Source organism: Dermacentor albipictus, chromosome 7 (assembly GCF_038994185.2).
Source record: "Dermacentor albipictus isolate Rhodes 1998 colony chromosome 7, USDA_Dalb.pri_finalv2, whole genome shotgun sequence".
Classification (NCBI taxonomy): Eukaryota; Metazoa; Arthropoda; class Arachnida; order Ixodida; family Ixodidae; genus Dermacentor; species Dermacentor albipictus.
In genome coordinates, this window is record NC_091827.1 from 70,248,357 (window position 1) to 70,261,286 (window position 12,930).

Here is a 12,930-nt window from a genome sequence, read left to right on the forward strand (position 1 = left end):
CAGGGAATTCCGACCGTATACGGCTCCTGGAAAGAAGGAATATCTGTAACGATTTTTGCGAGAAATAACCGGATTCCCGCTCCTTTGCTTTTTTTTTTTGAATACTCTTCCAGTCTTATAACCCACCTTGCCAAGTAGAGTGAATGGCATAAGTTAAGTCTAGTTGATTTAGTTTGTCCTTCCAGGAGTCTAATGTAGCTGAGGAAAGTATCCCAGACGGAGAACCTCGGCGCCTGAAGCGGTTAACGACAGACCCGGCGGCTGGTCGTTGAATAATTCCTCGCTTATTTTAAAAAAATTTTCTAGCCCGGCGAACTTTCTCAGGCCGGCGTTGGAACGAACTTGGGCGGGTGCCATTTTGATTTTAGTGTTCGGGTTCGGTAAGCAATGGCGGAAGTTGCTGTGGTCGGTCGAAACTTCGTAAAATACAGCAACAAACTCAAGCTAACACCACAGTATGCTTGCATTCTTTTTTTTTCGTTTCACTACTCATGAAGGCAGATTAAACTAGTAACTGCGTATTTATTTTTATCTTATGCCTTCGAACTGCTCACTTCAAGAGACACTGTGATCGATGTCGTCATGTCAAATGTAATTAAATTTCTACGTGTTGCAGTCCTGCCTAAAAAAAGGAGGCATTAGGGAACTTACGGTATTACCGAATTAATGTAATTTCTGTGGCAGTGTGGCACGGATATTAAACAATGAACACGTATTTCCGAAATAATTGCTAAACATTAGCAATTATCTTTGCAAAACAGAACGGTCTTATCAGTTTCGTATTTAAACAAAGAAAAGCGGCTATTTCTGCGAGATTTCTTGTGCCGTAATCCGCTCGCATTTCAAACGTAAACATCTTTTTCTTATAGAGTCTGATCTATATCTACGCTATCGTAAACGAGGCTTTGCACGCGGTCCTGCATTTCCTTGCAATTGGCCTTGAAGCATTCGTTGTACAGGATGATGCGCCCCGTATGAGTGCGGCCTTTGCGTCAGGCACTCGGTTATACAGAAAGCCCGCCACACACATAAGTACGCCTAAGTATGGGACTACTTTTCGCGGACAAACTTATATAAATATTAGTATTTCCTGCGAACAATCGCGAAATGAAATTCACTACCAGAAGTGTTCGAAGGTGAAAAAAAAAATTTGAAATGCCGTTGCCAACTTTGTATAACTGTCTCCTTCTATTCATGTTCTCCACACTCTGCCTGTCTGCTGTCAGTGATCATCCCTGCACAGCTGTTTCTTGGCGTTCCGAATATCGCATCCTTTAGTTTGGCCCTTCCTGCTTGGGCCACATGAGGTCTGCAGTATAGTGTAAATAAAAAATAAAGATAAGGAGCCACAGATTCACGTACTTTCCGTTGCCGTAGATGAGGTGCGTCAGCTCCTCCGGCTTGGCTTGTGAAGTTGGAGCCGCCACGAAGAACGCCGCTGAGAGATAACAAGTCAAAGAAAAATAAAGAGAACGGAAAAGAGAGGCGCGTTCTGTACCAGCCCCTGAACGCGCTAAGTGCTTCCTCCCTCCTGCCTCTCGACTGAAACCAAAACGTGCGTTGAGAAACGTAACTAAAATGCATTCGGCAAGTGCACCTGTAACAGCCAATAACATTGTCCAAAAAGTTAATATATGAAACAGTGAAAACAATGAAACTACATTAGCTAACGGAGGCTAATTCGCGAGATATCAGCTGATGTCACCCGCCGCGGTGGCTTGTAGGGGGCCATGGCATTGCCCTGATATGCACGGCTCCGCGGTTTCAAATCCTAGCCACGGCGGCCTCATGTTGATGGGGGCGGCATGATGCTAAAAAGAAAACAAAAAAATGGCTGTGGCTTAGGTAAGGTTAAGCCCAGGATGCGAAGCATACTAGCCTTTATTTTAGTTGTTGAACCACTGTTTAGCCTGATTAACTGCTGTTACTTGGCTATATTTGGTTCGGCTAGACGAAGAAACAACTCATGCGTTACTCTGCTTCGCCTTGGACGCCCCGCATTGGACGCGGTGAGCGTCGAGCAACGCAGCGTTCGACGCGCCAACGAAATGTGCGCCTGAGCAAGCGACGCACGCCTGAGCCTTAGAAACAGCTCGTTTCTAAGGCAACACCGCATTCAATAGAGGCGCTTTTGTACCGCTTTGAAGCACCGTACTCGTGGCTCAGTGGTAGCGTCTCCGTCTCACACTCCGGAGACCCTGGTTCGATTCCCACCCAGCCCATCTTGCAAGAGTTGAGCCAAAGCCACTTCTCCTCTGTTGTGACGTCACGGTGTCACGTGGTATTTAAGGCGACACCGCCGCGCCTGAGGAGCTGGGTTGAGCTCTCGTAATATGCTTCGCATAAAAAAGAGGCGCTAGTGTTCTATGGTTTAGGAGCCCGTTATAAACCCCCAAATGGTCAAAATTATTCCATTACGGCGTGCCTCATAATCAATCAGCCGATTTAATGTTCAGTTGCAATAGCGCTGGAGGTGAGCCCGATGTGGCTGGTTTAATTCGAAGCCGTGACGATAACGTTTCAACGGTGGCGGAATACGTTTGTGTACTGGCCACGACGCGGTCGTTAAAAAAAATTTATGCGAATCCCACATACTGCGAGAATCGATGTAAGCGAAACCTTCTGCGTTGTTTGCTTGCATTGGCGATAATTGGCAAGGATGTTGACGGTGAATGTTTAATTTCTTCCACGCTTAGTCCAACACGGTAGTGGTGAGTTGATGTTGAACGTTATCTTGCGTGCATCACTGCAGTTTGTTTGCGTAGTACACAGAACACACAGGGAGAAGTGTTTGCTTGAGGCATTGTTGTGCCCCACATTTCATAACCTCTGAAAGGCTCGCGCATTCGCATTGCCTCACATGGCACATCGCATCACGGCAGAAATATTAAACTTGAATTGGATTATGGGTCTGTGCGTGCCAAAACAGCACTCGGATTATGAGGCACGTCAAAGTGGCGGACTACGGATTAAGTTTGACAACCTGGTGTTCTTTAATGTGCACCTAAATCTAAGCGTACAAGCGTTTTTGTATTTCACTCCCGTTCGAATACAGCTGCTGCATTCGGAATCGTACCCACGATGTGAAGAAATGCTATAGCCGCAAAGCTACCCCGGCGGGCACAGAAGTGTACATTTGACGTAGGACCGCTTGCGTAGTGCCGCCTAGACCATACGTTGCGCTTTGATGCGGCTCTGCGTCTGCACAACCTGCGTCATTTGTTCGGTTGACAAATTTGCGTGGTGCCTCCTTTTTGGTACCAGAAACGCACAGTACCATACAGTACCTTCAGTTTGCCCACACTCGCTGTCGTGTCTATAGTAGTAGCGTTTTCTTGCCTTTCCATGTCGCCTTTACCCTGTCCCGTCCCACTCCCCCCCCCCCCCCCCAACCCTCTGCATAGGAACTGCGAGTGCAGAGAGGCAAGACTGCTATCCACTCTTCTTGCTACTTCACCGGTTCTACCCATTCTCTGCCTCCCCCTTCTACCTGCCCCTTCTCTACTATTATATCTATCTCTCTTCAGGACTTTAGCTTTAGCAGAAAAGTTCCAGCTGCAGTTGCTGCAATGCTCTTGCAGAGGGTCACGGATTATTACAGCAGCCAAGCGGCTAATGTGGCACCGCCAAGGCATTGTGCACATGCGACGTGATGCAAAGGTCCAAACGATTTTCTCACGTCGCCACGCTTCTTCTATGTACATACGCACTCTAAACCCCCAAACATCGACGCGGCGTGGAAGACAGCAGCAGCATCAGGTGAGAAGTCGAAGGAAGAGGCAAAGGAAGCTTCGCTTAAAAAAACCTATTAGTGAGAACGCACCTTAATTCCCCTACCCCGACACCTTCCATACCATGACCAAACTGCGGCTTTGAAATGTTCAGCAGGTTCTCCGCGTTGCTCGGGTCGCAACCACGAAACGGGAAGGCGCTTTCGCGTTCCATTCCAACCATACATTCATTAAGCGCAATGTTGTTCAGTCGTACTTGTAGTATGTGGGCGCTCGAAGTCTCCTCCCAGGACACTTCGTCTGTGGTGCTTTTCCGAAGCTCCCAAGACACTTTCTCAGCACGAAGCACCGACATCTCAGGAGAAAAGACAGCCTTAATTGAACAGACTTCGCGCAGGGTACCCGCATTGCAGTGGAAACGATCCCCATGCGGACGGATGCAGGAACTTTAGGGGGGCATACAGGTCTTTAATTTGAAAGACGCAGCTTGTCTTAGCGAGTTACCACGTTTGCGTACCGGGTATTCGTGGGCCGATCCCGGAGATAACGCAGCCTAAAAATCCGGGTCGATATTGATTTACATAGCTACTAGATACGTTTCCCTGGGACCAAGTGACTATTCTCCTTCTCCCCCCCCCCCTTCCTACCTTGCCACCCACCTCCACCACTCGGTTCAGAGCACGCACCATTTCCCTCCAAATCTTACGAGAGTTCCTTTTTGGCACTTGTGGAGAGCGGACACGTCCACTACTTGTCCTTGGTGTGTCGGCGACACAGCCGTGTTATTTCTCAACTCCGCTAAGGGCAGTACTTAGACGTCTATCGCGAGGCATCCCTCCCCTCCCCCCCCCCCCCCCCCCGCCTTCCAATTCAATTTGGCAGTCAACGCAGCTTTGACACTGACTGTTGACGGGTCAACAAACGACCACTCTACCGGAACCTAACAACCTGAGCTAGTGACGGAAACGGCAAACGTCGCATGCAACCGCGGGCCTATGATTCGGCCTAAGAACATCGGCCTATGATTCCCAGGTTTCTAGGTATGCGGAGGCGAAGGTGCAACATCGGAGGCAGAGTTCTGCGGAATGGTGGTTTATCATGGCCGGGATATTGCGACCGATTCGACGATTATGATTGGCCGCGACACAGCCATCAGATTCCCTCATCGAGTCACCTAGAGCAGACGACGCTATTACAAGCGGAGACCTTTCGTGCAGTGACAGGGAGGTGCTGACGTGTCGTGATGTGAACGCGCATACGCTTCTGCCTGGAGTTGGCTTCCGTATCTGGGGCCAGAGTAGATAGTGTAAAATACACCCCTCTTTCCTTCATTCTACAACCAGACGTACTCGTCGATGGGTTTGGTGACGTCAGCGTTCGACGGGACGCTCGACTGCGCCTGCAGCGTATGTTTTTTTTTTTTTTCGTGGGCGAGAATGCGCTCAAGGTTTCTCGTCCGCCGCCTCGTTCGCGATGGACGGGCTACCATCTGGCGGCCGGCGAGACGTGCGACGAATGAGCGAGCGAGCGAGCCTCCTCTTATCCTACCTTCGGTTTCTGGCCGAGAGTACGCGCCCTTCCCTCGTGTTCGCCTGCTTTCCCGCGACGAACGAACGATCGAGCGAGCTAACTACGCGATAGAGTGCCGTGAGCCACGACTCTGCCCTGTCTCCCCGACCTCACTCAGGAAGACGTTGTCTTTCGTCACCGACTTCAACTTGAGGTGGAATCGCCTTACAATTTTTTACTGGCTCAACAAGCCTCTATTGACCGCATCTAAGCTTGAATAAGTATTTTTGACTTTCTCGACAATTTATAGAAAAAGCGACGGCGATAACTATTTCTATGGCGTGATGAAAAAGGAGTGGAATGCGAAATTTTTTCTAAATGCCCAGCCACATAGCGGCTCAGTGGCCACGGCATTCTGCCGAGCACGATGATGCAAGTTCGATTCCCACTGCTCTTTGGGGGGAGGGGAGGTGGGGAGGGGGTAATTGCGCGTTGAAGTACCCTGAGCAGCAGAATATAATCCCAAGCCTCCCGTTCATTACTCTAGGTTTACAGTTCTGAACGTGGTCGACTAAGAATCTCGCTTCAGAAGCGGCGAAGTTGGTACGATGGCTCGCACAAATCACTCGGCTCAAGAGATAATTGTTGCTTTGTAATTAAACTCACAAACCTACGCTCCTGCCTTTCTAACTGTACCTAGTGCTTCCGTTGGCTCCTTAGCGATGCATTATACTCACAATCGGTACAGCTGCCGTCGTACTCAAAATCCTTGAGCAGCACGGTGGCACTGTCCTTGAGGATGACGTCGGTAGCCGTCGTGCTTGGCTGCTTGGTGATAAGCTTGCCTATGCTTTGTTCCTTTGGAAGTTGGAAGCCTACTGGAAGCTTGACGTTGCCGAAATCAGCCTGCGTATAAGGCGTCGAAAAGTTAAATGATGGAACAAAACTCCTTCGTGGATAAAGGCCAGCTCGCGGTAGCTTAATACGCAAGCCAGGAAAAGGCAGAGTGAGACACGGCCGGTTAACAGCGATGAACGACGAATACGGTCGTCGAGTCTCCACCACCAGGGCTGCTAGCGGCGCTGGTTAACAGTGCCAGGTTAGATCTTGTACACGTACAAAAATACCCAGGGCAAGAGAACGCATTGATGACTGCTGCAGTATTTTAGCGGTACAGCGCCGAGTGCGTAGCATCGAAGACATGGGCCGGGTTCCCACATGCAACAAGTAGTCTTTTAGGAGCGTCAGCTCTTACTCATCGCGTTTCTCTATTTCTAGGGATCTGCTACCACGTCCCTTCGGCGCGAAATTTTCAGTCCGAAGAATTCAAAATGGTGACCCTCATAGTAAATCGATATAACAACCCAATTGATGATTGATTGGTGACGTCATGATATATCCAAGATGGTCGCCTATTGATGAGGTCACCGATAAATCCAAGATGGTGGTCCCATAGTAAATCAATAGCAACCCAATTGGTGGTTGGTGACGTCACGTGAATGTCATGTCATAATCCAAGGTGGCGGCAAAATTTTGGTGCCCATGATGACGTCATAATCTAATATGGCTTCTAGAAGTGAAACCACGTGATTATGACGTCGTTATAAAAGATGGCGGCATAGTTTCGAAATTTGAAATCGAAGATGGTGGCCGAATTCGGGTGCCAATGATGACGTAACGGCCCAATATAGTGGATAGAGGTGCAACCACGTGATTATATTATGTCCAACATTACGGTTAGCCACAATCTGCTTTTGTGAACAATGTTAGCATAGAACACCTTCACTATCCCGTCACTTTCTGGTAAGTCTGTGCCTCTACTTGCGCCGCTTATAGAAGGCATGTCCACGTGTACCACGAGTGTCAATAGTGCCGCAGACCTATATATAACAGGGATAAGTGGGCTAGTTGGTGGACGTTATTGGAATGCATCATGTAACCGCACAAAAACAAAGGACAAAGAAGGAACACACAAGACAGGCACGGAACTTCAAGTTCGGCACCTGTCTTGTGTGTTCCTTCTTTGTCCCTTGTTTTTGTGCGGTTACATGATGCATTCCAATAGCAGAACTATATTACTTTTCCTAACCGTGAACAGTTCTGCGAATACAACCCAACACTGTGGCTCACATAAAGAAAAAAAAGAAAAAGGAGAGAAACCACTGACACCTACATATAATATCTAGTCCCTTTACTTGTACTTCAGATTAGGTCAGACGTGATCAGCGAACTTGCACCCATGGCAGTGCACTGCCCAACGCGTCAACGACGAAGTGTCACTCACTTTGAACTTCTTGCAGAAGATACCAAAGGACTTGTATTCCGTGATTTTCTTTGGAAGCTTCAGGTACACGGTAGAGTCCTTGTAGGATCCCAGTACCTTGGAGCTGCGAAGATCAAGTGATCAGCCTGGCGTGCGGTCACTTCGCAGGATCCTTTAATCCACTACACGATAGAAAGACGAGTACTCGTCATCAGCGATCAATCGTATGGTCCTTCAACGTTCTCGAACAAACGAGACCCGTTGCCTTAGATATGGCGGTAACATTGTGCGAGGTTAGCTCCCACGTAACGCTGCGTTCGGTCAACCGAACACGGAGTTTATGTTTTACTGGCTTGCATTTTAATGTACACTGCACTGCACGTAGCTTCTCTCTTTTTTTCTTTTATGCGCACTAGTCGCTCGTAGGAAACTCTCACTCAAAGTACCCATTGCGTTGTGGTTCGGAGTACGTGTTATGGTCTGGATCACGTATAATTGCGAATATGGCTAAATAGAACACCGCGCAGCATATCGTGACCCATATTGGGGACGGTTATCTCGAAGTCAGTGCTAGTGCCAGGATTTCTTTTCTAAATAGATATGAAACTAGTTTACTGCCTGGCCTCCACTTCTAAATCGCTGTGCGTGTCTTCAAACCAACAATTATTTTTAAAAAGCAGCTTAGTGAAACTTCGAGCATCTCTCAATTACAGGTTGATTAACAGCGGTAGAGCAAGGAATATCACTGGAGCTAACGTCTCGACAACAACGACAATTGTCTTCGTGACAGGTTGAGACAATTTCCCATATTTGTCGACACGTTGCCTTCAGCGGCATTATTAGTGCAAACACTGCTATTAGTTTCAAGCCTCCACATTCATATAAAGTTGTTTCACACACAAATCACGATTCATCGTAGCAAAGCGTTCACCCATGTTGACGGAACCACAGAAAGCACGCTGTCAAGAAAACGACTCTTTAAATACTTGCTCTGATTTAAACGAGCAACAGGAGCTGCAAATTGAACATCACTAGCGGTTTTACACAATGCCCACACCAAGCGTAGTGCATCCTGCTCTTGCGGTGAGCAATAGTGCGTCTGGCAGTAGTGCGTAGTGCACTACGTACTACGCAGAGTGTAGTACAATAAAATGTATTCAAGGAAGCTGAAAGTGCAAGCTTGCAAGCCCGAACGTTGCTTTCTGTGGCTAATTTATTAAATGTTTACGAGCGCACGAATGATAGTGGGCTACATATGAGACGGGTTTATTTACAAGATGATTGAGCACGCGTAGAGACGAGATCGCAGTCAGTTGTCAGAGGCAGTCAGTTGCTCTCTGCACCGCGCACAGTTCTTCAATCTCCTCTTCTTCCGCTCCACCGCAGAGCATACCATCTTCCTCCGGCGCAGACGAAGCTTGCCGAGCGTGTTGGGGAACCACGTGATTGTTATTGTTTCCTTCGGGAACCCTGTTACGGCAGCGTTTCAGGTGGGCCACATGGACGTCTTTGTCTTACGCGACCAGCGATTACTTGAGGTCAGTTTTGCTATGACGTACAGTTGACGTCGCTTCATCGGTTGCGTATCACGAATGGACCGCTTTACGTTGAGATAAACTTGCGACACAAGCCTTTCTTCCGTAGAGGTATCCACAGTAAAACGTGATCGCCTGGAGCGAAAGTGACAAGTATATATGCTGGGCGCCATAACGTGCCTTGGTTGAAACTTGTGAAGAGAGTGTCCTTAGGCGAGCAAGCCGACGCTCTTCTTCGGCACGGCACATTATGCAATGGCTGTGCTTTCCTCCAGTGTGAATGGCAAAACCGTGTCCAAAGCGGAGGAGGCGCAAAGGAGCGGAGGCGCAAAGCGGAGGAGTGTATGGAGAAAGGGTGTGGAAGAAGCGGAGTGCCAGCGGCGACCAGGCACGAGGCCAGCGCGGAAACAAAGCGCTGGCGTGGGCTACGGAGACACTGCGCATGCGCTGCTTCGCTTGCGGCGGCGCCGCCGCCAGGGAGCGCGCTCCACGCGCGCCACGCGTCCACGTGTTCATGCTTTCTTGCTTTCTTGCAGATCGACCGGTCGAAATGCTTCGTCTGCCGCAGCTGCTAGACGAGCTGCCCGAGCAGAGGCTCAGTGCCACCGCCGAGGGCATCCTGTCAGTCAGAATCAAATTCTTTGCCACAATATATGCCACGAATGCCAAGTTCAGCCAAAGCGTGAAGAATGCCGTACCTCCAGGTTGTGTCATAAGCTTTCTCCAAATCGAAAAAAAAAAATACAGCAAGACATTGTTGTTTGTGTGTAAAGACTTCACGGACAGTACTTTCAAGACGAACCAGGTGGTCTGTTGTGGAGCATGTTTTTTTGAAACCGCACTGATGTACATCGAGAAGCTCACGGGCTTCTAGCACGAAGGTTAATCCCATATTCACGATACTTTCAAAGGATTTTGCAAGGCAGCTGGAGAGCGCCATGAGCCTGTAACTACTGGGAGAGGTTGGTGGTTTTTCGGGCTTTAAAAATGGAATGATGATGGCCTTCTTCCAGGCTTCGGGTAGTTTACCCGATACCCAAACCTTATTAAAAAACTTAAGAGTGCCTCTACGGCTGGTTCAAAGAGGTGGCACAGCATTTGAGCGTCCACGTAACAGAATTATGTTTCCTCGTATATTCAAATTAGAGACCGACGCTATCATGTCTGGAGGTTGTGTGTAAGTCGTCCGTTACAAATTTTCTGATGCATTTTACTTTCAGAAATTCAATTATTTCAGTAGCGCCTCTGTGCGACGCGGAGGGCCTCATCGGAATACGGAGTTCGGTATGATATTTTTTTTTATGCGAACAACGTTGCCAATGCCGGCGCAGACGTCGACACGGATGCTAGATTTTCTGCGACAAACGACCCTTGACGCTATCGCTTTAAACACCTGAACAGTTGCGCTCAAAATTCACGTTAGGGATTATCATAATCATCGATGCACATTCTTTCAAATGGTAAAATGTAGGGAGCTCCATTGGTTGGCAAAACTGGTAATGTACTTTCTTGTACTTCCATAAATCGGCCAATAAAAGTGCTAGTGTAATCGATAAAGCGTGCGAGCAAAGCCCAGGTGATCCGATGTGACGTCGTCATGCATGGGGCGAAGAATCGCAGTACGCAGGCGTTCGGGAACGACTAGGAGCAACAAAACGCCGTCACCGGATTAATTCTTTCTGTAAAACAGGCCGTCACACGGCGTGAACAGCGTGAACAGCGTGGTCTGGCCTGACGTGCGGACAGGCTCCAATATGGCATGAGGGTAGGATCGCGCCGTTAAAATTAGAAGTACTGACGTCAGGAAACTCGGTAATGCTGGCAAGATAGTCATCGAAGTCGTGGTCGTTAGCTTTGGAGTGGGGTGATGGGAGACGAGACAAGCAGTGTGCATCGGTATGACACCGACCTTTGTTTTAGCGACAGAAAAGTTGTATTCTTGAAGGAGTAACGTCCAACGTGCCAGTCATCCAGAAGGATTGTTCACTCCAACAAGCCAGGAAAAGGAATGATTATCCGTCCCTATCTTGAAATGGAGATTGTGCATATATGAACCAAACTTCTGGGTGAGGAAGACTATCGTCGGACATTCTAATTAGGTGACAATGTAATTTCACTCTGCTCTCGTCAATGTGCAACTTGCCCACCTGCTGGAGCCCATTGTGAAGCTGAACCAAGACAGCGCCACCACCCACAGCGCTAGCATCAGTGTGTAGCTCAGTCACGCCCTCGGTATCGAAATGACACAAGAATGCCCCAGAAGTTTGTAAATACTCCAGCTGACGGGACGCAACCTCGAACTCCATACGTACGGTTTCTTTTTGTGGAGGGGGCACGTGAGCCGGTGAACAAGTTGCGTGAAGTTCTTAATAAACCGGCGGAAATACGCACACAGGCCTGGAAAGCATCGGAGGTCTTTCACTGTCTAAGGTTCGCTAAAATGCCGCACTGCAGCAATATTTTCAAGGTCACGTCGTACACCATCTTTGTCGACGAACAAGCCAAGCACGAGGGTCCGGCGCTTACCGAAGTGACACTTGCTTGAGTTTAAAACTAGTCTAGCGTTTTGTGTGCGATCCAGTACGACTTCAAGTCGCTGATTGTGCTCTTCAAGTGTACTGTCGAAAATGATTTACATCGTCGAGATGTAACATCGATGTCGTCTCGCATGCTCGTGTCATGGCTGCCGCCAGCTGTTTGTGGTTCGTTCATGTCCGTGTCTTGAGGCGGTAGTCCGACCAAGCGCCGGCTTCGTCGAAGGCTGCGCAGAAGAAGGCAGTCGAGAGCGATTACCTAGCACTCGTTTACCAGGTTGTTACGGATGAGTTTATTTACAAGGTGATCGTGGGGGCATCGAGGCGAGACTTTATACATTGATAAGAGTGCATTTACACGATACGTGTACTGTACAGCCATATCGAGGTGCAGGTCCGATTACCTGCTCGAACAGTGCTTATGTGCAACCTCGTCTTCTTCGCCTTCAAGACAGCGCTGCACCATTGCCTTGCTCATGCGACGCGTAACAGTATTTGAAACTCCTGAAAACCTTCTTGCGTGGATGTCAAGATATTTAAGTGGCACCGCGACGGGCCGTAAGAAGAGCACGATTGGAGCATTCTCTTGACCGGATGCACGATTGTCCATTCCTTCCGCGTTTCGTTACTTGAGAAACCACCAACGAGACCAACTTTATGAGAATGCCGTATTCATACTTGCTACAATAGAACGTATATAAGACTCTATAAATGCCGAAAAGTAGGCTTGTACGCACCTTCCGGCCTCGTCGGGCAACTGATCACCTGACTCTTCCTCCAGTTCGCCTTTGTTTCCGGCCCAGAAATACGCATCTGCGAGGATAAATTTCGCGGATGATCTCGGGAGAATTAGCGCAGGACGTATTCTGCTGAGGGACGTTTTAAACCCCTTTATACGTGGGCCTAAGTGGAAACGGAACCGTATAAACCTGAAAGTTCCTACAAGCCATTGTTGGAACCAGTGTATTCAGTTCGCGAAGAAAGAGTTGTCAACGACGTGGAACTCTGTTCTCCCAGAGGGAGCTCCGTACAAGTCGCTTGCGATGATTGAGCGTTGTCGTAACATTGTGTGCTCCCTTAGATGAGTTCAATCTTGCTACTAACTATTATTTTCTCATTATATCCCTCAGTGCCAGTAGGTAGCGTTGGCGTATGAAAATTGCAAAGAATAGTATGTTGTGATCAGGAAAGCAATGCGGAAGTCACGGACAACTAAAAATTACTGCAGCTGTTTTCCCTAGACTTAAGCATGTGCCAGAAAGCCGGCATTCATGTCATATCTTTTTCCCCTGAAGCAAACAAGACCACTTGCGGTTATTGAGAGCAGTGAGATCGCGTAGGAACTCGCGTGCGATTAG

At 48.4% G+C, this 12,930-nt stretch overlaps 1 protein-coding gene across 2 annotated transcripts in view; it reads right to left on the reverse strand.

Annotated features, from left to right (window-relative positions):
• LOC139047491 (protein Skeletor, isoforms B/C-like) overlaps nt 1-12,930 on the reverse strand; it is a 38,046-nt gene that overhangs the window by 18,482 nt on the left and 6,634 nt on the right. For both annotated transcript variants that reach the window (XM_070521303.1, XM_070521302.1), the window contains exons 3-6: nt 12,310-12,385; nt 7,525-7,627; nt 5,978-6,146; nt 1,363-1,438 (exon numbers count right to left, since the gene is read on the reverse strand). In XM_070521303.1, the coding sequence (XP_070377404.1) occupies nt 1,363-1,438; nt 5,978-6,146; nt 7,525-7,627; nt 12,310-12,385 (424 nt within the window). The remainder of the gene's footprint in view (nt 1-1,362; nt 1,439-5,977; nt 6,147-7,524; nt 7,628-12,309; nt 12,386-12,930) is intronic.